A 26084-nucleotide genomic window follows, 5' to 3' on the forward strand; every position below is an offset into this window, starting at 1 on the left:
CCAAGTTTCCTTAAGAGATAAAATGACCAAGAAGGTAGTAAACAGCAGTCAGGATTTGAACTGTTGTCTTAGAATTTCGGACTCATTGTTTTTGCCATTATGCTACATTGTCTTCTGTGTTTTACATAAGAACCCTTATTGGGGTCAAAAATAAAGTATAATAAAACTCAGACATTGAGAAAGTCTGAGAAAGTGATAACTAATCATAGCTGGTCTTGAAATCTACCAAAAGGGTGGGAGAATCCTCTAACTACTACATCACTTAAGTTGCTGATCAAATTGGCTTTGAGCCATTTCAAACAATCAGACTTTTTATCATACTTGATCAGTGGAAGACCATCCTCAAGACTCACCTTGTTCTTTTCCATTGCACATGGTGATTCCATTTTCTGCACCACCCTCCCCATCTGAGCTCGGCCTCTCTGAGGACAGTTTCTGCATGGACAAAAGGATGAGATCATTCCTGTAGTGGTCATATTAGCACTGCAGTGGCTCAAGCATCAATTAAAAGTCCTCTAGAATGTGAAATAAAAGGGGATCAAGGCCTAATGTATTCAGAAGATAATTGTGAGATAAGTAGGAGCCCAAAGACAGTCTAGATGTTATGTCACCTTGAAAGCAATGAAGATTAAACAGAAAGAAGCCAGCAGTTATCCTAACATATGCTATGATATCTACAATTCACTTTGCTAAATACTTCCATAGGGTTGGTCTTTCATATGGTTGGCAAAAATCATCTGCTCTCCAAAAATGCTTCCCCTCAAAATCTGCATTGCCCTTGATGACATTCAGTAGCCTCTCCCACTGCTCCCCATGACACTATCTGGAGAAGCAAATGCTTTCTGCAAGCAAAAATACTAACAGTTCCACTTATCAATACAAACAATCAGTTGGAATCAGTTGAGTGAGAGACTTCCCCTCTTTAGCCTCAATTTCTTCCTCTGTCAAATGGTAATTTAATAGGAATAATAACTCACATTTACATGACATTTTAAGGTGTTTTTTTAAAACATCAGTTGAAGGTCTTAAAATGTGAGTTTTTCCAAACAACAAATCTGTTGGGGTAGAAAATACTAATATTATTTCCTCAATTTCCTCCAGAAATTTCCTCAAGCGAAAAGATTGCTTGGAAGGGGACCATGTATCTCCATGGAATTCAAGGGCCAATTGATGTATACGTTAGTAGGCCTGAGAAGGAAACACTCTGAGAGAAACCTTAGGGAATGTTTTGCTGTTGTTGGTTTTCCTTTTCTTGGTATCCCTAGCACTTGTCATAGTTCCTGGCCCTTAAGAGGTACTTAAGAAATGCTTGTCGACTTGACTGCTTGTCTTTTACAACTGTGTATTTTACAGGGAGCAAAGGGAACTCAAGGGAGCAAAGAAAGGTCCCTGAGTCAACAACTGGTTTATTTCAGCATTTCTTATTGTTTCTATAGTCTTACCTTACAATAAGCTTAGAGAAGGCAGTAGACAGGGATGAGAAAAAATACAAATAATTGCTCTTCTGAAAAGCATATTTTCAGTGGTTGGTAGCAATGAAAGAGTAACAACTCACATTTACATAGGACTTTAGAGTTTATTTATTGCTTTCACATCCTTTATCTCATCTGAATTTCATAACAAGCCTGGAGATGGACAGGTTGAGGTCTTATCCCCATGGAACAAGATAGGAAAAACTAAGATTCAGAAAAAGCAAGTGACTTGTGCAAAGGTCAATGAATAAAAATCACAGCTAAAAAATAAAATCAGTATTGTTGACAGAATCTAAGACCCACGAGCGCAAAAATGGTTTAATTTTTCTCTCTGCATCTTCAGTGCCCACTGGAGTGCCTTACAAACATGATGAATACATTTTGGGTGAACTGAATGTCAATTAACAAGTAGGGGAACTGGTATTGTAACCTGAGCCTTGTGACTCCAAGTCCAGTGCTCTTCATACAACCCCAGGCTACTTCTTATAAACCAGAAAACTACATTTATTAATGATAATATGTTTAAATGCTCCAGTGGATCAGTCATTTCATATGTCTGGTTACAGACTGTCTATCAGAATAAAGTCCTCATCATGTAAAATTCAGAGTTGGAAGAGATTTTATAAATGATGCTCAGAGAGAGAAAATGAAATAAGTAGAAAAGTCAAGCTCTTGGTCTCCAAACCTAGTATTGTTTCTACCACATCCTCATTGTGTCCATGGGTTTGGGTTTTTTGTTTGGTTGGTTCTTTTTTTTTTTTTTTTTCCTTAATGGATCCTCTATATAGGACCATACAACATTAGAGGGGAAAAAAAGGAAACCTGAAAATCTGCAATGAAGGGATTGATAGCACTTGTAGTAAAAATAAAAATGAGTGACTGGCTCTTGAAGCAGTAATAATAAACAGAAATTCTCTTAGAAAAGGGGAGCATGAACAAAAAGGATTGCCTTGTGAACAAAAAGGATGAGACATCCCTTCTTCCCTGGGCAAGGCTACACCAGTGAATGTGGCTCTAGAGTTTATAAAAACATTATTGAATAGTTTTTCTCAGTCCAATGGGGAGATAAAGCAAGACTATAGATTTTTATGTTCATTTCAAGAGGAACTAGAAGGTAGCTTGAATCAGCTAATCTGAAGGCATATTTTTGGTTTTCTCTTTCATGCATGACATTACCTTCTCTAACTCTGTCTTGTGCACTGGGGAACTAGAGGAAGGCCCATCCGAATCTACTGTTCCACTGCAATTGTTGTAGACTTCTTTTATAACCTAAAAATAAAAAGATGTATTTCATTAATATAGCACACTTACATAGTAATAATTATTATATTTTATACTTGTTAATCATTATTAATTTTATATCTGTGATATATTTTATTGCTATATTTCTTATATGTAACTATATAATAAACCAGCATTTATGTAATACTTTACAAATATTATGTCTAAGTTCAGTTATCTACTATAACATAGAGTTCGAAGAGAGCTTAGAGCTCACTTTCTCCAACCCCCTACCCCCACCTTTTATAGATAAGGAAATTGTACCCAGAAAGAAGTCATTTGTTCAAGATCACATTGCTATCAGATAGGAGGGGCAAGGACTTGAATTCAAGTCTTTGGACCCCATCAGGAATGCTCTCTCCTCTCCTCTATAACATGCAACCTGAAGCAGCATACTTTTTCAGACTACTGGTACAAAACACCGTGATTCTCACACTGAAGAATAAACAGGCCAACATTTTACCGGCAGTTAAAAATTTTATGGGCTAGTCTTCTCATTCTGTTTTTGGAACCATTTCTGCAATGTTGAGTGAAACCCTGGCCCCTCCTGGTTAGAAGAGAAATGCAAGAGTCTGGGGGGGGTAGTTTTGCAACATGATCTCCATGGACACGGCTACATTAATTTGGCTTAGACTGGACTGGAAATGGGATGGGATCCAAGGTCTGACAAGAGAACAGGACAGCACGCCCAGCCATTCAGTTGCCCCAGCTGCTCTTCTATGAAGAAATAATGAAGTGCTGACCAAAATTCAGATACTGAGCTATCACTGCTGCTCAGCGACCTCACTACAATGATGTATTTTCTTGGTAGTTAACCATGAAGGACTCAGTGTAGCTACAATTAAAGCTGCATCCTAAATCAATTGTCTATTTAATTCAGGAAACATTAAGTGCTTACTCTCCTAAGGCAATGGGGAAACAGGGATGGAAATGGGCTCTGCCCTCCTGGTATACCTAAGAAATTTGCTATTTACCAAAGGGAATGAGATAACTATGGATTATAGATTGAGGTGAAAGGTATCACAGAGGTCTGGTCCAATATCCCCTTTTTACAGATAGGGAAACTGAGGCCCAGAGAAGTTAATGGGCTTTGCCCAAGATGCCCTAGGGATAGAATTTAGACCTATATGATCTGACTCCAAATGCAGCACTACTATGATACAAGGTATCATATGACAGGGGGACAGAAGAGAATCCAGGGCTCTAGAGAAAGCCAAGGAAGGAAAGATGACTTTCAGGAAATGACAGTCTGGGAAAATTTCCTATGAAATTATGCCACAAGAAGATCCAGGTTGAGCTTTGTTTTTGTTTTTTGCAGGGCAATGGGGGTTAAGTGACTTGCCCAGGGTCACACAGCTAGTAAGTGTCACATGTCTAAGGCCTGATTTGAATTCAGGTACTCCTGAATCCAGGGCTGGTGCTTTATCCACTGTGCCACCTAGCTGCCCCCAGGTTGAGCTTTGAAGGCCAGTTTTCCATTAATTCTACCAGCTTCTTGAGTTCTTTTTTTTTTTTTTAGGGCAATGAGGGTTAAGTGACTTGCCCAGTGTCACACAGCTAGTCAAGTGTCTGAGGCCAGATTTGAACTCAGGTCCTCCTGAATCTAGGGCCAGTGCTTTATCCACTGTGCCACCTGCTGCCCTCATTGAGTTGTTCTTTATGATCTGTCTCAACTTCAGTCAAGAAATTGGCCAGGCAGAAAAGAAGCCTTCTGATTCAATTTCCTCTGCAGAGACCATCAGTATATTCCACAAATACCAGAAAAAGACAAGCAACTCTTTAAAAGCTTCCAAAACTTTGTACAAATCCTTTTATGCCAACATCATAACTATCCCCCCTGAATGCACATTTTACAGCCCCAAAATGAACCTTGCTACTTAATTTGGTTTTGGATAAGTCCTATCTTTCTTGTACTCCAGCACTTTTAGAACCCAAGATTCCTTCCCCTGTAGGGGTGGATGAAACACAATTCAAAGGTTTTGGGATTTCACAAATGTTTCTGAATTTCACAAATCCCAGATTTTACACAAGGGGTTCAATACCTCAAGATGCTTCAATCTACCTGCTTACAGTCCAGATATGCAGCCACATGACTTGACTTTAAAATTAATGATTCTCAAGATATTGTGATCCACCTAGCTCTTTGATAGGGATAAAAATCCTGTGGCCTCTGGATCATCACTAGCTCCTTAAGGCCACTGAAGAAGAAATTTCATCAAAAGATAAAAAGAAATTCCAACACAGTATCTGAAAACACATCAGTGTGGAACCGCATACATGAATCATTCATTCATGCCCAGAAACAAAACTATAGATCTTAGTATCCCCCAACCCCCCCACAAAACATGATGAGAATCTCTGCTCCTCAAGTCATTGGTCCATCTTGGCACAAGGTAAGGCTAAAAAGAAAAATAATTGGAGGGTTTTCTACAAATCCATTCTCATTTTCACTTGGAAACCTACAGATAATCTTGTCTAATCCAAGTCATTTTACAGATAAGAAAGTTGAGGGGAGGGGAGCTGATTTACCCAACATCACATAGATAATAAGTAGTAGAAGTTAGATTTGAACCCATATTCATGACTGAGACAGTGATCACTATATTACTACCCTACCCTGTCCTGGATCAGCATTTCCTACTGCAATCTGTAGAAGAAGGAATACAGTTATTTTCTAAGAATGACTTGGGTTTGTGCACTGAAATGTCCACCATTTTAATTCCCTGTGAAAAAAAAAATTAACCATCATGGAAACATTCAGAAAAAAAAATAAAAGTCACACAAAGTTGCAAGAAACTCAATGTCTCCCTCATCTGTCTCCAAGTCATCTTTTCTCTCCCTTTCCCCTTTTCAGAAAAATCCATCATTTCTTTGAACACACAAAGTGCTTTGTGGTCTTTTAAAGCATGAAATGATGATATTTTTCCAAGCTAGAATATCAAGACACATGATCTTACAGCCTTTGTGTGTATAAAGGGGGCAGAACATTTGAAATCAGTCATCCCAGAAGAAACCCCTACATGAAATCTTCACTAGAAGACAGTCCAACACAGATCTGAATGCCTGCATTCAGGAATAGAACAGAAGCCACAAAAGACAATTGCTCCAGACACCATTCATTATCCTGGCTGGTCCTTCAACTACTCTCCTGTTTAGGTCTGGTCTATTATCATTTTATGTGTGTCTGATCTTTATTATATAAACTGGACCAGATTTTATCTGCTTGGGTATCTCATCCCAAAGAACTGGGTTCCAAAAATGACTCCAAAAATCCTTAAAGGAAGGACCCAGCTCCTAATCTGAGAGGATGGCATAGTACATAGCATGCTAGACTTAGAGTCTGGAAGCCCTGGATGTATATACTACCTCTGACACCTCTTAACTGTAGAACTTTGTTGTTTTTGTCCAATCATTTTGATCATGTTCAACTCTTCATGACCCCTTTTGGGGTTTTCTTGGCAAAGATACTGGAATGGTTTGCCATTTCATTCACCAGCTCATTTTACAGATGAGGAAACTAAGGCAAACAGAGTTAAGTGACTTGCCCAGGGTCATACAGCTAGGAACAACCAGATTTGAACTCAAGAAGATGACTCGAGGCCTAGCGCTCTATCCACTGAATCACCTCGCTGTCCCCTAGAAAGTACCTTAAACTCAATGAGGCTCCTCATTTTCCTTATCTGTAGTCTCTATGTTATAGGGTTGCTTTGAGGATCAAATGAAACACTGTTCATTAATTACTTGGCAAAACAAACAAAAAAACTTGTTGAAGGTACTATGTAAATAAAAGCTATCACTTTTCTCTGTTATCCTCCGCAAAAGCTAACATAATATAAGGCACACAGAACTTAGATATTCGATGCAATCATTTGTTATTGTTGTTTTGTTTTTTGTTGTTTGTTTTTAATTTTGTTTTTACTGCAATACCACCATACTAGATTCCCTCCTGATCAACTAAGGAAGCTGGAACTACTAATTCAAATCTTTTGATGTGGTCTCCTTGGAGGACTAGAGATTTATAATAATTCTTCAGATTTTCACTATGCTTTGTGCTTTGCAAAGTGTTTCCCAATACCTCATCTGCTTTGATCTCACTTCAACATTTCTGTGATTTATTCAGGGTAGGCATTATTATCCACTTTTACAGATGGGGAAACCAAGGCCCAGAAAAGTCTAGTGACTTATCAAAAAACATAGAACTGCTAAACAGTAGGGTGTAAGGGGCTAAAATTCTAGCTATACTGTCTAAAATATCCAAGGAGTGGTTGCCAATAAATTATAAGCTTTAGCAAGAGTTAGACTTCTAAGCATTTATTTATTTGTTTGTTTGTTTGTTCTATTGCAGGGCAATGGGGGTTAAGTGACTATGCCCAGGGTCAACACAGCTAGTAAGTGTCAAGTGTCTGAGGCCGGATTTGAACTCAGGTACTCCTGAATCCAGGGCTGGAGCTTTATCCATTGTGCCACCTAGCTGCCCCTCTAAGCATTTATTAAGGAGAATAAGAATTTGGTGAAGAGAAAGAGAAAGGCCTAGATTCATCTATCTATTAAAGGGAGAGCACATTTCTAACTCTGCTCTCTCCCTGAGTCCACACGAAAGAGAGTGAGCCAGTGCGCCAGCCTCCCCCTTTTTCCTCCCACAAGCTAAATGTCACTTACTGACGCCCAAGAAAAGACACATGGTCATGCCCTCAGAGGCCCTCTCCTCATGTTGGGGCTTTCTTACAGTAAGTCTCCAGCAGGTGGCGTCATTCCAATTGTTACAGTGGCAAGCACTAGAAATGATACATCCTGCCTCCCTAACCTACTGCTCTCTACATTAAGATGTTTTCCACAAATTCGATTCAAGAAACACTTATCATAGCACCTACTATGTGAAAAACACCTACTATAATGTAGTTAAGAACCAGGGACAGAAAGACAGAGTCCCTTCTTTCAGATGGTTTATATAATACATTTTTTAAAAAAACAACCACCCCATAATTATTTCATTGATGTGAGGAACTCCTAGAGAAAAAAAAAAACTGCCTTTAGCAATACAAATACCCATCTGCTGTGTGACTTATATTCTTAGGCAGTAGCTTAAGTGAACTGTGAAGCATCCTGTATATGCCAGATGTGAGACTTAAACCCAGGCCTTCCAGACACCAAAACCAGCTCTCTATGATGCCAATTGCCTTTCTATGTTTTATATATGTTTTTTTAATGTTTTTTTAAAACTATTTCGAGGGCAGCTAGATGGAGCAGTGGATAAAGCACCAGCCTTGGATTCAGGAGGACCTGAGTTCAAATCCAGCCTCAGACACTTGACACTTACTAGCTGTGTGACCCTGGGTAAGTCACAACCCAAATTGCCTCACCAAAAAAATAAAATAAAATAAAATAAAAAACTATTTTGAAAGTTTTTTCTACATTCACTTTCATCTCTATATTTTGTTGCTGTTGTTGCTTAGTCGTTTCAGTCATGTCTGACTCTTTGTGACTACATTTGGGGTTTCCTTAGCAAAGATACTGGAGTGGTATGCCGTGTTCTTCTCCAGCTCATTTTACAGATGAAGAAGCCGAGACAAATAGGGTTAAATGACTTGTCCTGGGTCACACAGCTAATAAGTGTCTGAAGCTTGACTTGAACTCAGGTTTTCTTGACTCCAGGCCCAGTGCTCTATCCACTGTGCCATCTAGCCGCCCTCTATTGGCATTGGTCTAACCAGGACTTTAAGTTGGGGTGAGATGACTGTGTTACCATAGAAAAAGAATTGGGATAGAAGTCAGAAAAGCTGAGTCTGATATGAGTCAGATACAAGTCAGAAATCCCATCTCTTCTACATAGAAGACACAGAACCTTGAGAAAGTTACTCAATAGGACTTGAAAAATCTCTATTCACTCTTAAAATTCTAGGAAGTGAATAAACATAAAATCCCCACCTTCTATAACACACCATCCTGCCTCAATTTATATACCTGCACAAACTTGAAAAGCAAAAAATAAAGTAAAAGAATTTCAGAGTTGGAACAGACCTTGGAGGGCACCTATTCCAACCTATACCCACATCAACGATCCCATCTACACTGTCCATAACAAGTGGTCATCCAGCTTTCATTTACAGACACTCAGTGATGAGGAAGTCACTACCTTCTGAAGTAGCCTATTCTAATATGGAGAAGCTCTAGTTGTTAGAAAGGGTCTTGCAGCTGTTTTTAACCAAAATGAACTCTCTCTTTCTGAAAGTTTGAGAAATTATTCCTAGTTATTCCCTTGGGAGCCAAAGAGAGGAAAAATCTCCTACCCAACTGAACTTCATCTTCTTGAAGACAGCTAGGATGTGCTCCCTAATTCTCTTCCTCCTTTATTCCTTCCTCCTGAGGAAGTTCCTTCAATAGACTCTCTCTCTACATATGATAGGTCTCCAGTTTCCTGAGCACCTTGATTGACCTCTCCTGGCTGCTCTTCATGTTTATCAATATATATTTTTTAAATGTGTTACCCAGAATTGATGCAGATGGGGTCTGAGAACAGAAAGACTGAGTCTACCATTCCTCATTCTAGACACTAAGCCTCTTGTGATAAAGCCTAGGTTTTTTCATTGCCATATTACATTGTTGACTCATACCAAGTCTGCAGTTCATTCAGCCCTCAGATCTTTTCCCAAACCAGCTGCTGCCCTTTCAGTAGCATCCTGCCTGAAGGTAATGAGAATAAGGAGATCTATGGGAAATAGATATTAAAGATCACAGTAACTAACATCTACACAAAAGTTGTCGTCAGGTGATCTGGCTCTCATTTTCCATTCACTATTTTGGCCTCCATAACTAGAGCTAATGTAGATATCATCTAGGCCCTTGTCTTCGTTACCTCATCCTCTATCTTTGCTGGGGTTACAGAAGCCGGCTCTTAGGGTTCCTGCCCAGATTCTGCCCCTGAGCTCTAGAAAGTTGGCCAGAATGAATTACAGAGGAAGAGAGATTTGAAAGAGTGCTGATCATAGGCTGACCAATTCCTAATTCTGGACCTCAGCCTTATGTCAATCTGGTAATCTTCAGAGACAAACTCTGTGATTTACTGGTATTGGACCTTGGCCTGATCTAGGAACATTCTTGTTTTCTCTTTGGTTTCTCTAAAAGGGGATCTATTGTATAAGCTAGCTAGGAATTATGACCTGGAACTACGTTATTATAATTTCTTATGACCCCACTGGATCATGGAAATATCCTGTTTCAATCAATAAGTAGTTTTGTACTCAACACTGTCCTAGGCCCTCTGAAGAGATATCTATCTATCTATCTATCTATCTATCTATCTATCTATCTATCTATCTATCTATCTATCTATCTTTATCTATATCTATATATAAAAACACAAGGCATAGAACCTAAAAATGGGAAAGGACTTTAGAAGTCATCCAGTATAACCTCTTGGCTCAGGGAGCTGAGATGAAGTCTGAAGTCACAAACATAGTCAGGATCACAGTGTTATGATTAAAATCTAACTGTGATGACTAAAATCTAATGTGTGGTCACCTGAATTTAGAAGCTTATAGCAATAGTCTTTGGGCATTAAGCATTTATTAAAGTATATGAGAACTTAGCAAAAGAGAGAGGAAGAAAAAGTGGAGTTCAGAAAGAAAAAACCTAGCTACCCTGACCCTGCCATGCCACCAAGACCTCCAATGGAAAGAAAGGATTCTCTGTTCTCCTAGAGCAGAAGCTCCCTGTGGACCTCAAGAGGGGTGGTTGCTACACACAGTTTCAAGCTAATTGGCTGGTAGCATTGATTGACATGACTTATAGGCAGTTCTATGAATAGATGTAACTTCTTGACTCCTGGCAGCCTCCGGACTGAGTCACATGCTTTCTCCCCAGGGGGACGCTGTCCTGGTTTTCACAAGAGTCAGGTACTCTGGCTCCCAATTCAGTATTCTTACTGCTACACCACATTATCTCTTTTGGCTACTGACTTTCAAGGAGATCACAATCTACTTACAGAAACAAGATTAACATACATGGAATAAATTTCTTCCTTCTCTTCATCTATTTCGAATGACACACTAATAAGGTATTAAAAACCTATACTTCAGAAAGGCTATAGAACAATGAAATTGATGGCAAAAATAATGCTGATATCTTGAATGATTTTGAAAACATGGTGGCCATAAAGAGAATGGAAATTCAAGAAGTCCTTGAGATAGATAACACATATTCAACTAATACATTAACTATACTAAAATAGAATGGTTCAAAAAAGTTGGTGATATGGTTTTCAGTTTTATCTTTTTTGTATTTGGCTAGGTATCAATCATCATGAATCTAGAACCATTTAGAACCACCATGCGTAAACCCACGGTATTTGACAGAGAATATAAAAAAATCTTTTAGGACCTGCACAGAACAGAACATCACTGTCATGGTAAAGACCACAGAAGAAAGAGGATGCTCCTAAAAATGGGCATCAAACATCATCATAGCAGAAACAACTTGAGAAATCCGTTAAATCATGAAAAGCCATTGGAAGATTATATTGACACCTAGTGAGCTAGGATGCAGAGGAGAAAACTGAATACCATATCACCCAATGAAAGAAACATGAGGAATGGAACCTGAAAGACAAAAGACTATCAGAACTTGCTGATATCTTAAACAACTGAAAGCAAAAACCTAAAGGATATGCCAATAGAATGAGTCACAGTTCAGCCTGGATCAAAAATGACTACTCATTAGAGACCTTGGAATGTCCTGGCCGTCTCAGAGATCAAAAGAAGTCCAACATAACAAAAGTACAAATAGGAGCAAACTCTGAACAGAAAGCTCATGTATTGTTGATATGATTGATGATGGAAGGGTTATGTCAAAAAATATAGCTGAAACTCTAGCTTCTCTGTAAAGGTGAACCTTAGACACATTATTTGAATTACTCTGGGACATACAGCTAATGATTGTCTTGAGCCTGGCTTCAAACCCTAGTCCTGCCTGATTCTAAGCTATCCACTACACCACATTGCCTTCATCTTACACCAAACTATGCCATTACTATTGCTTGATATTCGCAGAGTAAATCTCTGGGCTCAAAAACCCTTGGTACCTCCCTATTTATTTATTATCTACAGGATGAAATATCATCTTCTCAACTTGGCAGTCAAGGCTTTTTTTTTTTTTTTTTAGTGAGGCAATTGGGGTTAAGTGACTTGCCCAGGGTCACACAGCTAGTAAGTGTTAAGTGTCTAAGGCTGGATTTGAACTCAGGTACTCCTGACTCCAGGGCCGGTGCTCTATCCACTGCGCCACCTAGCTGCCCTGGCAGTCAAGGCTTTTGACAATCTTGCTCCCTTACGAAAATATTTCCAAATGTTCATCTGCATACTTTCTGGACAATCTGGATAACTAGCTCCTCCTTGAGCTTTCCCTGTTTTCCCCTATCTCTGACCATTAGCCCGGGCTATCCTCTATACTTAAAACATTCTTCCTTGCTTATTTCTACTTGTAGAAATCCTTCCAAATATTCCCAAGTTAAAATTAATCTCTCCCTTATCAAATTTTCCTATTTCAGCTCACTGGCATCCTTTGTTTATTCTTAACACGTTCAACCTTGAATTCCATTTATTTGTATAAATGTCACACCTCCAAATTAAGTTCCTCGAGGGCAGGAATAGGGACATTTGTAACCAAAATGCCTAGGAAAGAGTAGAGACTTAAAAATGTTTGCTCATTTATTCTAATTCAAAAGTAATCTCAGGAAAATAATCTGCTATTGTGGTCATCTAAGGGGACAGCACAATTACAATGAGGTTTGGATTTATTTATTATTTGAGCTTAAAAGTGGTGGTGGTGGCAGCATCATTTAGTGGTAGCAGCAGCAGCAGCAGCAGCAGTAGAAGTTCTTTAAAGAATAATCTAAGAGATGCAGATATGGGGCTAATCATTCCCCTTCTCTAGGTTATAGTTTAATCATCTTTGAGATGGGTAGACATGAATAGCCTCAATGATTTCTAAGGCTCTATCTCTAAATGCCGTTGTTATCTTGAGCACAAAGACTACAATGCGCATGTTGGTGAGATGGGTTCAAATATATAAGCCTAAATTCTGTTGAAAACAAATTATTTGTTTTGTGGGATTTCTGTTTGCTTTCAACTCACAGACTCCCTGCAGAAATACAATCCTTGCACATTTTTTAAAGAAACCTGACCACTCAGTTTCTGGGAACATTTGCTCTTGTCTTCGGCATGACCTTCTTGTTTCCAGCATCTGCTCCCACTACCCTAGTCAGTTAATGTTGGCAAGAGATGCTGGTAATGGAAGTTACAGACAAAAAGGAAGGGGGCAGATTTGGCAAAACTCCTTGCAGAGTATGTGCAAAGTCATGTACTCTATTAAATGCTGTACTTTTCATACCTCACATACTTGCCCAGAAAACTTGGTTATGAAGGTTCCCACCAGCTGTGGGGGACACTGGGTTTCAAAAGACTGGAATCTGGAGAATAAGTTTATGGCTAGATCTGTTGAGTAGATGACAAGCTGTTTAGAAATGACATTAAAATATAAATTGTCACTTAATTGTTTCTAGAACACTCTGTGTCAGAGACCCATGACTAATTAAGAAGGCAGGAATAAGTGCTTTGATGCAGGGGGAAAGTGCGTTCATTGGAACTGGAGTCAGAGAGCCTACTTCAAATCTTGTCTCTGCTTCTTATAATCTGTGTGAATTTGGGAAAGTTACTTCTAATCCATGGGTCACACTTTCCTCTTCTGTGAAATGATGGGGAAAGACTTTAGAACCCCTAAGATTCTAGGACCATAGGATGGTGCTAAAGTAAAAAAACAAAAATAAAAACAAACAACTAAGAGGTGAAGGCAGAAATACTTTTGGACTATGGTTTTTTAATTTGTTTCCAAAACACTCTCCTTCCAATTCCTTAGGTTTTCCCCTATGTAGATTGTTAGACCTTAAATAGGACGTTACTGATCATCTCCCTACTAGCCCCACCACCCTGATTTTGCAAGTGAGGATACCAAAACCCTCATCTAAGGTCACATTAGTTGTATAGCCAGGCCTCAAAATCAAGCTTCCTCATCCCTCAGGTACCATGCTAGTAACCACTCTGTGCCAGCTCTCTTACACAAAAAACTGTATGAGGTAGACAGGACAGGTATGTTGATCACCTTTTAGCAGATGAAGAAACTGAGGGTCTGAGAGTCTATGTGATTTGCCAAAGGTCACACAATAAGTTTCTTCACCAAGAAAACCCCAAACAGGGTCAGGAAGATTTGAACACAACTGAAAAAAAAATGATGACAATGTCACACTAAATTGATCAGGCATGAACTACAGGGGAAGCCTGCTAATGCTCAGTCATATGCTATTCTCACTATAGGTTGGTACAGACCAAAAAAAAAAAATCAACTTTCAAACAAATATATGACTTTTATGAGGTGAGCTAGAAACTGATGATATCAGCATTAAAGCATCTCATCTATACATTCGAACAGCGGTTATAAAATTTTAAAATAAAGCAGATGGAACAGACCAAAATTTCCAAATAAATAAAAATGGAGGGTGTTTATTTAAATAAAAGTTTCAACATTCTCAAGTCCCAAGACCCATATTTGCTTTCCAATTGTATCCAAGGTAACAGATCTGACTCAGAGTTATCCTCAACCAATTATATACATTGTTTTCCATAGTCGGAATAATATTCTACCACCTAAGAAGCTATTCCAGTCATTCTTCAAAATCATGGCACACACTCTAAAAAGGATATTCTTTTGATGAAGCTCTATTAAAAATTGTGAATTCGGGATTTTATTTTGTTTAGGGGGGGCAGAGGCAGACATGGTATAGAGCTGTGATTTCTCTGAACCCCATTCAAGGAACTCCCTCTATCAATGAAGATCTGGGATTGTCTTAGAGAGTAGCCTGAATCTTGTAGGAGAGTGGTTCTCCAACTTCTTGTCTTAGGAAGCTTTTACAACTCTTAAAAATTATTGAGGGCCATTCCGTTAGGGAATGGGCCCATTCTTTCAAGAATATAAATAAAGACCTTTGATTAAAAAAAAAAATTATTGAGGATTTCCTTCCCTCCACCCCTCTTAAAAACATGTTTATATGGGTTACTGATCTTTCCAATACTAGGAATTAAAACGTCATAGTATTACTATGAAAATAGTTTTGAACTCATGAACCCCCTGAAATGGCATTGGGGGCCCCCAGAATTCCTGGGCCACACTTTAAGAACCACTGACCTAGAGATGAAGTCCCTTGCGCAGAATCACACAGCCAGTGTTTTTGACACTCAGGAATTGAACCAAGGTCCTTCTAACTCCAAGGTTAGCTCTAAATTCATTACATTAATTAAAAGGTACTTTGTATTTTCTTTGGAAAATCAGGACTGTCCTGGAAAATCTAGAACACGTATTTATCTTTCCTAGTCCTTTTGAACCTTTCACAGACTGCCCTAATGGAGAATATCTGTTAGGATTACAACCAATCCAAGATGTTGTGTCTAATTGGCTCCAGAGGCAGGACTTCTTATGGAAGTAAGAAGACTATAACATTTATTTTGTTTTGGGGTGGGGGGGGGCAGGGCAATGAGGTTTAAGTGACTTGCCCAGGGTCACACAGCTAGTAAGTGTCAAGTGTCTGAGGCCAGATTTGAACTCAGGTCCTCCTGAATCAAGGCCTGGTGCTTTATCCACTGCTACACCTACATGTCCCCAGTAAGAAGACTTTAACTGAGGTTTGAAGGAAACCAGCATTTAGTAATGAAGGGGGAGAAAGACGGAATTCTATTTTAGAGATGTTGACTTTGAGACTTCTATAGAGCATCCAATTCTAGCGATCAGAAATGTAAGACTGGAGATTATGAAAGAGGTTAGGACTAGGCATTACAGAGGTATGAGAATCATCTAATGTGAGAGGATAACAGAATCCGCAGAAACTGATGAGATGACCAGGAAGGAAGAAAAGACAGCCAAGATCAGCTCTGTAGAGGGACATCCCACCCAACTATAAAGGAAGATCCAGCAAAAGAGACTGGGATGGAGAAGTCAGATAGAGAAGAGGAGAAAGGGGAGAAAACAATGTTGGCTTTTTGTTTAATCCTCCCATTCCTAACCACTATACACATCAATTCTGTTCATTCACTTAAACATTTTAAGCACCTACTGCATACAGAGCCCAGTGGTGACCACTAGAAGGAGATAAGAAGTTCAGGTAACATTGTGTCCCTCTCATTGATTTCAGTCTAATGGGAAGGGATGACAGACACAGATGATTCTAATACACTGTATTACATGATATGTACATTAGAGCAGTGTGGAGGAATGTATAACACGAGGTCACAGAAGGATAGAGTATAAAAATGAGAACATCAAATTCCTATGTCTTATTAGAAATATTAATTAGGTGGATTAGAATAAGTACCTTTAAATAACATCCAAGGACCACAAATTCCTTTTGCTAGTGTTTTCCTACCACAAAATTTCTCCAACTCCTATTTAAGTTTCTTCTGTCATTACTCAGGCACTTCTACTAAATACCCACATCCCCAGGTCCCCAAGCCATGCCAATTCCTCCAATGATCCATCAGATTTCAGCAGCATCCACTAGTGATAATTGTGGGATCCAGTCTCTAATCCCTCTCAAATTTTGACAAATTTTCTGGTGACATCAATGATGATTTCCTACCATTCTTCACACATTGGCTGGTCACCTGAAGCCTCCTCATGTGGTTTACTGTCTAGACTTTAACTGGATTCAGTTTTATCAGCCGATTTTGAACACTTTCCCATCTAGTAATCTGGAGAAATCCCCTAGCACTTAACCCTCGCCCCCTTGTTCAAATTAATTTGACCTTTAATTCTCAGCAGCTCAATAAGTTATATGGAAAGTACCCATACTCCAATTTTTCAGCCTAGAAATATGAAAAAAAACAACACATAATATTGTAGTCTATTGCTTCTCCTGTGAACTTTAGACCAAATTTTTTTTTTTTTTTGCAGGGCAATGAGGGTTAAGTGACTTGCCCAGGATCCCATAGCTAGACAAGTGTCTGAGGCTGGAATTGAACTCAAGTATTTCTGAATCCAGGACCCATGCTTTATCCAATGTACCACCTAGCTGCCCCCTATCAAAGATTCTTTACTTGTTTGTGTCATGGACCCCTTTGGCAGTCAGTTGAAGCCTGGGGACCCCTTTATAGAATAATGTTTTTAAATACATGAAGTACGTAGTCTTAGAAAGGAAACTAATTATATTAAATACAGTTATTAAAAAATAATTAAGCAATATGTTCAAAGTTCAGGTTGGAAGCTCTTGCTTCAGAATCATAAAGAATCTGAATGATAAGACCTTGGAAATGAAACATCAGAACACAGAATCATAGAATGTAAGAGACAGAAGGCACAATGGAGAATAGAATTCAGAGCTGGGAAAGATCAGAGAATATCAAATGCTACAGTGGAAAAGAGATTTAAAAGATAGAGTGGAGGGCAGCTAGGCGGCACACTAGATAAAGCACAAGCCCTGGATTCAGGAGGGCCTGAGTTCAAATCTGGACTCAGATACTTGACTAGCTGTGTGACCCTGAGCAAGTCACTTAACCCCCATTACCCACCCCACTCCCCCCCAAAAAAAGAGTGTTGGAGCTTAGAACATAGAATGTCAGAGGTGGGAAATCCCAGAACATGGGACAGACAATGCTAGAACTTGATGGCACTTTAGAAATCATCTAATCTGATTTTTCCATTTTACACTGAGAAGACCAAAGACACAAGACAAGAAGTGGTTTGGCTCAAGGCCACACAAGTAACATAGTTTTCTGGAATTCTGGTGTTAATAAAGACAAGGATGATGATGATAATTGCTAGCACTCATAAAGCATTTTAAGGTGTACAAAGTGCTTCTTATAAATATTAGGTCATTTTGTCTTCACAATAACCCTGGAAGAGAGGTGTGATGTATTAGCTTCATTTTCCAAAGGAGGAACCTGAGGCAGACAGAGGTTAAAGCGACTTTCCCAGGATATGAGGTGGGATTTGAACTCTAGTCTTCCTGGCTTCCAGCCCAGCACTCTTTCCTTTGTGACACCTAGCTGCCTGTATGACTGAAGCAGGCATTCTATTATAACTAAGCAGGCCTTCCTGGAATGCTTGACACAATGCCTGGCACATAGTAGGCACTTAAGAAATGTTTATTGAATGAGTGATGACTCGAGCAATTATTTATAAAAGGTTTACTACCGAACACCACTATATATTAGGTAGAATACCTTATAGAAATGAACAATTTTTTTTTCACCCTGTGGAGAGTGGAGACACAGTCCAATTTGGACTGAAAATAAACATTTCTGTGTACTTCCTATGCATGACGGAGCGTCTGCTGAGGTATGACTGGGTAGTAGGACGGCCACCAAACTGATTTTTTTCAATAGTACCCTACAATTTTGCACTTAGACTCCCATTGTTGTTTTAAAAGCATACCTCCTTCCCTCGCTCTATTTTAAAATGAGGTTTGGTTTTTCCATGTAGTGGGTCCTATAATTATAATGCCGGTGTTTCCCCATTAGAGGGCATGGGAAATGGCCTCCTTCATCACATCAGTCCCCAGGTATCTAGGCTTTCCTCCCACTCAGTCCAACAACATTCCAGTCTTTTGCCATATTAAGCACTTTGTGAACCATAAATCACTCTTAAAATGTGAATACTCCTTATTACGTTATTATGATTGTTTTCCTACCACAGAAAAGGGATGAAATTACAAAGAATCACTGGGGACTTCAATGGTACATTCCATTTGTATCAGGAGAGGAGTGATGCTAGGGGAAGCTTAGATGGTGCAGTAGAAAGAATGCTGGACCTCGAGGCAGGAAGACCTGAGTTCAAATTTGCACAGTGGATATAGTACCAACCCTGGATTCAGGAGGACCTGAGTTCAAATATGGCAAGTCACTTAACCTTCACTGCCCCTCAAAAAACAAACAAACAAAAAACCCCAAAAAACCAAAAACCCAAAACCCAAAAAACAAATTTCCTACAGACACTAGCTGTATGACCCTGGGCAAGTCACTTAACCTCTTTCTACGTCAGTTTCCTTATATATGAAATGGGGACAATAATAACATCTAACTTCCAGGGTTGTCATTATAAAATGATATTTGTAAAGTGTTTTACAAGCTTTCAATTGTTATAAAAATGCTAATTATTATTGTTGCTGTGATGATGATGATGATGCCTTCTACTACAGTGTTATTGATTAAGTACCTATTTTCCACTTGGAGATTGATAGTGATGAGAAACTCACTAGGCTTGAAACTATTACATCCTATGTGTGGGTAGGAAGTTTGTTTTTTTCCTGAGACTGAGGCTGAAATCTGACTTTCTGCAACGTCTACCCAGTTTTTCTCATTCTACACCAAGTGCCATCATTTTTCTCCATGCCAGCCTTTGATACATGAAGACAAGATAACATGCCCTTCCTGAATCTTGTTTTCTCACTGCTCTTCATATAGAATGTCTTCAGTCTTCCCACTATCTTGCTTGTCACCCTCTCCTCTGGACCCAATTAAGTGTTTCAGTGTCCTTTCTAAAATACTATGCCACAAAAGGGACAGGAACCAGACCTGTCATTGAATTGGTGTTCAGAGCTCCCAGTTAGGAATATCATCTACCAATGCAGATCGGTACCTCAGGAAAGGGGCTCAAACTTTTTTGTGCAATGGACCCCTTGTGGCATAAGGCCAAATAAAACTTGTTTGGAATAATGTTTTTTTGTTTGTTTGTTTGTTTAATTTTTTTTTTTTTAGTGAGGCAATTGGGGTCAAGTGACTTGCCCAGGATCACACAGTTAGTAAGTGTTAAGTGGCAGGTACTCCTGACTCCAAGGCCAGTGCTCTATCCACTGCGCCACCTAGCTGCCCCTTGGAATAATGTTTCTAATGAATAAAACAAAATATGTATACAATTACAAATAAACTATACTGAAATGGTTATTAAAGTAATGGAATTTTTATAAGTTTGTGAATGCCAGATTAAGAACCCCTATTTTGGAAATTTACCAGCGGTTAAATGATTAGGCCAGAGTCCCAAAGCCAGTATGGTAGATGTCAGGGGCAGACGAGCCCCAATCCTCCAGGCTCCAAAGCCACCTCTCAATCCACTCCATTATGATGTGTAGAACTAAACACAAATATTCCAAACATGGTCTGAAGAGGCAGAGGATGATGACACTATCACCCTATCTATTATTAGATATGTCTATTCTGGACACTCCATTTCTCTTTTTGTGTGTATCTATATGCGGGGGGCAGTAAGGGTTAAGTGGCTTGCCCAAGGTAACACAGCTAGTAAGTGTCAAGCATCTGAGCCCAGATTTGAACACAGGTCCTCCTGAATCCAAGGCAGTGCTTTATCCACTGTGCCACCTAGCTGTCCACCCTCCACTCCATTTCTCTTAATGTAGCTTAAGATGATGGTTTTTTTTTTTGCTGCTATGTCACAGTCTTGATTCATATTAACCTTGCAGCCCATTAAAATCACAAAGGTATTTTTCACACTGACTGTTTTTTAATCATTCCTCCCCTACCCTTTATTTGTAAAGTTGATCTTGTCTTGAGTCTTGATATTTCTGCCTATTAAACTTTATCAAATTAGATTCCACCCATCATGGTGTCCTGTCAAAATCTTGGTGGATCTTGCTGCTACCACCCAGTATTTTAGCTATTCAAGCCAGCTTTGAGTAGCCTGTAAATTTCATTAGTACGCTATCTAGGCTTGCCTCCAAGTCGCTGGTGAAAATATTGAACGACATGGGGCCAAGACCTAGCAAGCTCTACTAGAGACATCCTTCCAAATTGCCGTTCACCCATTAATCAATATGGAGACAATAAAAAGCTTGGCAAATTCCTAAACAAACCACAAACAAATAACAAATAATCTGTTTGATGGTTTTAGCTCATGGATTTATTTCTGAGCTTTATAAATATTAAATTTTTCATGTGGGAGCCAAGCTTAATCAACACTTTCCTCAGCTAATAACTCATAGGTAGTGAATTAAATAAGCATTACATTTTTTAACCCAAAGTAGAACAGAAGAATAACTTGCCTACGATTATTCTATGTCTGGAATGTGTGGTACAATAGAAAGGGCATTGGCACTCCAGGCAAAGGAGCTGAGTTCAAAGTCTTAATTTTGGATAAGTCCTTTCCCTTCTAGGTCTCAGTTTTCTCATCTGTAAAATGGGGCGGGGGCGGGGGGCTAGGTGGCGCAATGGATAAAGCACCGCCCTTGGATTCAGGAGGACCTGAGTTAAAATCCAGCCTTAGACACTTGTTGTGTGACCCTGGGTAAGTCACTTCATCCTTATTGCCCAAATAATAATAATAATAATAATAATAATAATAATAATAATAATAATAATAATAATGAGGGGGTTAGGATAGATGGCCTCTGAGGTCCCTTCTAGGTTTAGATCAAGGATTTTAAGTAAATAAATAAATAAATGTATATGAACAGAAGATAAGTATATTGCTTGTACAGCTAAACCAGATGTATATTTGTCTTACACCAGCTGTACCTGAGCCATCAGGAGGCTAGCTGGAGTCCCCCTCTCTTTCTTCCTACTCATTATCACTCCGAGTCTGAAAAGGCCACTATCTAGCACCCTGAGCTCTTCTATAGAAGACAGAGTTGGGTGGGTATGGACAAACTTGGAACAAAAAAAAAAATTGTTAAGATATAAGCGAGAAGCAACAATGGAACCTAAGACCAGAGGGGTTGATAATGGAACATAAGGAATAAAACAGATTTTTTTTCAGGTGGGCCAGAAGAGGAACAGGAGGGAGAGAGAATAATACCTGGGAAACTCCCCCAAAATGAAACTTCTCCATTCCTAATGAACAGAAGCTGATGTGTTGGGCTCATTAGCTTTGGGTTTGGGGCAGAGTTCTGGGCTCATTGGGCCAATGAAATGTTGCTGCTTGGTATGACCACACTCTCCCAACCTGTTAACACCAACCCTTTCTCTCTACCACTAACTCTACTAAGTATTATTTCCTAGTGACAAATTTTTTCCTATTAAATGGATTCCAAGTAGAGCAATGGATATCACACAAAAGGCCTATCGAGGAACCCCAGGAAACATCCAACTGCTAAACCAAGTTCCAGTTCCCTAATTCTTCCTCTCTTTGCCTTCCCTCTTGCCTTTCTTTTAGAATTCTATTAACGTGGGTTTTGTTTTTCTTGTTTTCTCAATTGGGAGGTTATGAGGAATAGGATAGAGATAGAAGGGAAAGACTGAAGACCTGAAAATAAAATAAAATTCAATAAAAAAAGTAATCATGTTAGTGCCAGTAATGAGGAATAGACTTTGAAATAATAGTAATTTTGGAGGAAACCTGACCTCCCTCCCTCCCTCCCTCTCTCCTCTTCTTCCCTCTCTGTCTCTGTCTCTTTTCTGCAAAAACCTATGTTTTCTGTCCAGGAATATACTTAACAGACTGTCCTGTATCAGAAACAAACAACCCTCATCCCAAAAGAGGCTAAATCCACACAATTTAAGAACTGCTTTCCTACTCTAGAACAACAATATATTGGGAAACTTGAATTCTCTTCTAAACAACAGGATTCAGTTCAATCACCATCTACTAAACGTATGCTAGAATCAGAGCTTTGAGACCTAAAACATCATCTATTCTAAACCCTTCATTTTACAGAGGAAACTGATGCCCCGAGGGGGGGACAATCACAGAATCACAGGATGTCGAAAGAAGAAGGCACCTTAGAGCACAGATCATAGGCCAGGGCTCAAAGAGCACTTAGGAATTATCTAACCCAACTCTCTCATTTTACAGAAGGAACAACAATGGCTCAGACACAAAAACTGGGCTCAAGGTCAGAGAGGTTCGTCAGGGGCAGGACGTGTACACAGATAAGCCTCAATTCTCAGTTTAGCAATTTTTGAAGTCACACAGTGAGTTAATATAAACTATATTAAAGGTCATAGGGTAGTTACTGCGGAAATCGTAAATGAAAAGACTTTTGGGGGGTGGAAGGAGGCAGCAAGATGTGAGTCCTGAGCCAAGAAACAGGGAAACCACACCAACACACCCATACACACATCTCTGAGAATAGGTAAAAAGACAAAACCCCAATTCTTTGATAAACCATTAGCCCAATCAATCTAGGGCCGTGGAGCTAGAAGGGATCTGATTCATCTGGCCCAACTGTCTCATTTTATAGACAAGGAGACTGAGGCCCATACAGCTTAAATGAATTGCCCCAGGTCACACCAAGATAAGTGAGAACCAGAAGCTAAAACTCACTGAGAAACTTACACGATCGGCCCAGCTCTGGCACTTATTCCCCATGTCAACTCAAGGTTACTCTTTCCAAACCTAATTTTCTTAACAGTCGAATATTGAGATTGGACTAGTTCTTGGGTTTTTGTGTGTCTTAGACCCCTTGAGCAGTCTGGTCTATGGGATCTTTCCTCACAATGTTTTTTGGTTTGGGGGTTTGGGGATTTTTTGGGTTTTTTTGCGGGGCAATGAGGGTTAAGTGACTTGCCCATGATCACACAGCTAGTGTCAAGTATCTGAGGTTGGATTTGAACTTAGGTCCTCCTGAATCCTGGGCCAGTGCTTCATCCACTGTGCCACCTAGCTGCCCTCACAATGTTTTTTAAAGTGTGAAATAAATTCATATCATTATAAAAGAAACTATTGTTATTGAAATTTTTTAAGTTCATGAATCTCAGGTTAAGAGCTCCTACACTAGGTGACCTCTGTGCCCCTTCTTGCAAGATTCTATGAATTCTCAAACACTCTAGTTAGGGAAGGCTTGACTATTAAAAGAAAGGTGACATCCCAATTCCAAGATGTTTGGGATCTCAACTGTCAAAATCCCTGCAAAATTGCTGTTATGCACCAACCCCACCCTTGGCAGAAATGTACTTGTGGGGGCAGCTAGATGGCACAGTGGATAAGCACCGGCCTTGGATTCAGGAGTACCTGAGTTCAAAACCAGCCTCAGACACTTACTAGCTGTGTGACCCTGGGCAGGTCGCTTAACCCCAATTGCCTCACCAAAAATAAAAAAAAAAGAAATGTACTTGTCTACATCAGGTGGACTACCTTGTACAAGATGACCAGTAACAGCCATCAACGCAGAAAATTTTTTTTCTTTTTTGTTGGTTTAACAAATCAATTTAATTTAATCATATTTCCTTTTAATTCCTTGGCACAAGAACGCAGGATTTCCCAGGCAGGTGCCAGAGCCTGTAGCATGCAATTCCCAGAAGCACTAAGCACCAGGAAATGTGATTTAAGGACACCATAGAGGATGATGAATTATTAAATATTACTAAATTAAAATGAAATTCCATTGTAACCAACAAGAGCTTGTTTATTTCAAAGTCATTAAAATCGGTATTTAAGGAGTAGCAATGAGGGAAGAGGATATTATCCAACAATAATTTTTAAAATGAGAAATGACTGCATCCAGAGAAAGAACTGATAAATAGGAGTATGTATAAAATAATTGTACATATTTATACCTATTTGTATCTAATGGTAGCCACCTCTAGGGTAAGGAGAGGGGGAGGAAAAAAAGAAATACGTGCAATGACTTTATTATATATTTAAAAGTTGTACATAATAGATTTGCTGTTTCATGTGCAATCATCTTTTTTATTATACTATGTTGTGCTTGTTTTATTCCATAAATTAAAAATAATAATTTTTTTTTTTTAGTGAGGCAATTGGGGTTAAGTGACTTGCCCAGGGTCACACAGCTAGTAAGTGTCAATTGTCTGAGGCTGGATTTGAACTCAGGTACTCCTGAATCCAGGGCCGGTGCTCTATCCACTGCGCCACCTAGCTGCCCCTAAATAATTATTTTTTAAAATGAAAAAAAACAACATTGGAAATGATCTCTAAAACTGCTGACTATATTTGGCTTCTACTAATAACTGGACAGACAGCAGATCGCCAGCTTTACTCATGAGGCAAAGCCAAAGGCTTTCTTCCCTAATTTTTGCATGCAATTTTCCATGTGCTAATATCATAATATGCCTCTGAAAACCACAATCCACTTTTTTTCATATAAATGAACATAACAGCTTACATTTTCTAGTTTAACTATTTTCCTTAAACCTTCCATCCTATGAGATTTGCAAGGGGAGTGTAAAGGCTCTTGGGTTTGACATCAGAAGACATACTTCTGAGTTCCCAAGCTCTCACCAACATGGGGCCTGATGACACTGGGCCTTGCCTTCATTTCTCTAGCCTCTGTTTCCACAACTTAAAATGGGAATAATCTCTGTACTTCTTTCGTCCCAGGACTGTGATGAATATCACACAAGATAGGGTTACACACCTTTTCTGATCCCCCATTAAGGCTAGCCCCTTCCCCCTGGAATGATCTCTGATTCACCCTGTCTGCATTTTGAAAGTACATGGTGGCTGTTTACCCCATTAGAATGCAAACTCCTTTTGAGAAGGGAATGTTGTTGTGCCTTTTCTTCTATCATTCTTGCTTTGGGCCTGGAATAGGTAATGTTTAATAAAAGCTTGCTGACTACACCAAAACTGCTTTCTACGTGGCATTTTGCTCCATCAAATCAAATGCTTTTTAATATTCAACAAATGATAAATTCATTGAGAGCATGGATCCTTTCACTCAAGCTGACTGTAAAGATGTGGTCAGCAGTGGAATACTGTGTATAAAAGCCTGTTCTCTTCTCAAGCCCTTGACCCATGGATGGATTATTTTCAGAAAGTTTGGACAGAAAGGAAAGGAGGAACATGGGTCAGTAGAGAGTGAGACTTATTCAGTCAGCATTTGGAGGTCAAAAGAAGGTCTGTGACTTGTAGCAGTCTCTCATCTTTCAGCTGCTTTGAGAAGGGATACCTCACTGTCCTTAAAACTGTCACTACTCCCAGCACAGACTTATTCTGGGTCTGCTTGGTCTAGCCCAGTCCTTTGTTTTCCATTTTGATATCCTGGTGTACATCACTAACCCCTGAACACAGAGTCCTTGGCATACCCCTTCATGTCCTGTCTCATCTTCCTCCAATGCCTCTTGGTAACCACAGGTCTCATATGGACACAAGGTTTAAAGGGAGCAGAGTTTTTTGTTTTATTTTCTAAGAGTATATGGCTGAAGTCATTACAATAATTTCTCCAATTAAGAAAAAAATTGGCATGTTTATTCATTTATTTTCAATTTACTACAATTCAAACACTTTAGTAGGCATCCACCATGCACAACATGTTGTGCTAAATTCTGGGCATACAGGTATACACACACAAACCGTGCCCCCCAGGACTTTCTTATACATGAACAT

At 39.3% G+C, this 26084-nt stretch overlaps 1 protein-coding gene across 6 annotated transcripts in view; it reads right to left on the reverse strand.

The window, feature by feature from the left end:
• Nucleotides 1–26084, reverse strand: part of AFAP1 (actin filament associated protein 1) — a 242686-nt gene that overhangs the window by 76893 nt on the left and 139709 nt on the right. For all 6 annotated transcript variants that reach the window (XM_043973039.1, XM_043973038.1, XM_043973036.1 and 3 more), the window contains 2 exons: nt 2649–2741; nt 354–435 (listed from right to left, as the gene is read on the reverse strand). In XM_043973039.1, coding sequence (XP_043828974.1) covers nt 354–435; nt 2649–2741 — 175 coding nt within the window. The remainder of the gene's footprint in view (nt 1–353; nt 436–2648; nt 2742–26084) is intronic.

Source organism: Dromiciops gliroides, chromosome 6 (assembly GCF_019393635.1).
Source record: "Dromiciops gliroides isolate mDroGli1 chromosome 6, mDroGli1.pri, whole genome shotgun sequence".
Classification (NCBI taxonomy): Eukaryota; Metazoa; Chordata; class Mammalia; order Microbiotheria; family Microbiotheriidae; genus Dromiciops; species Dromiciops gliroides.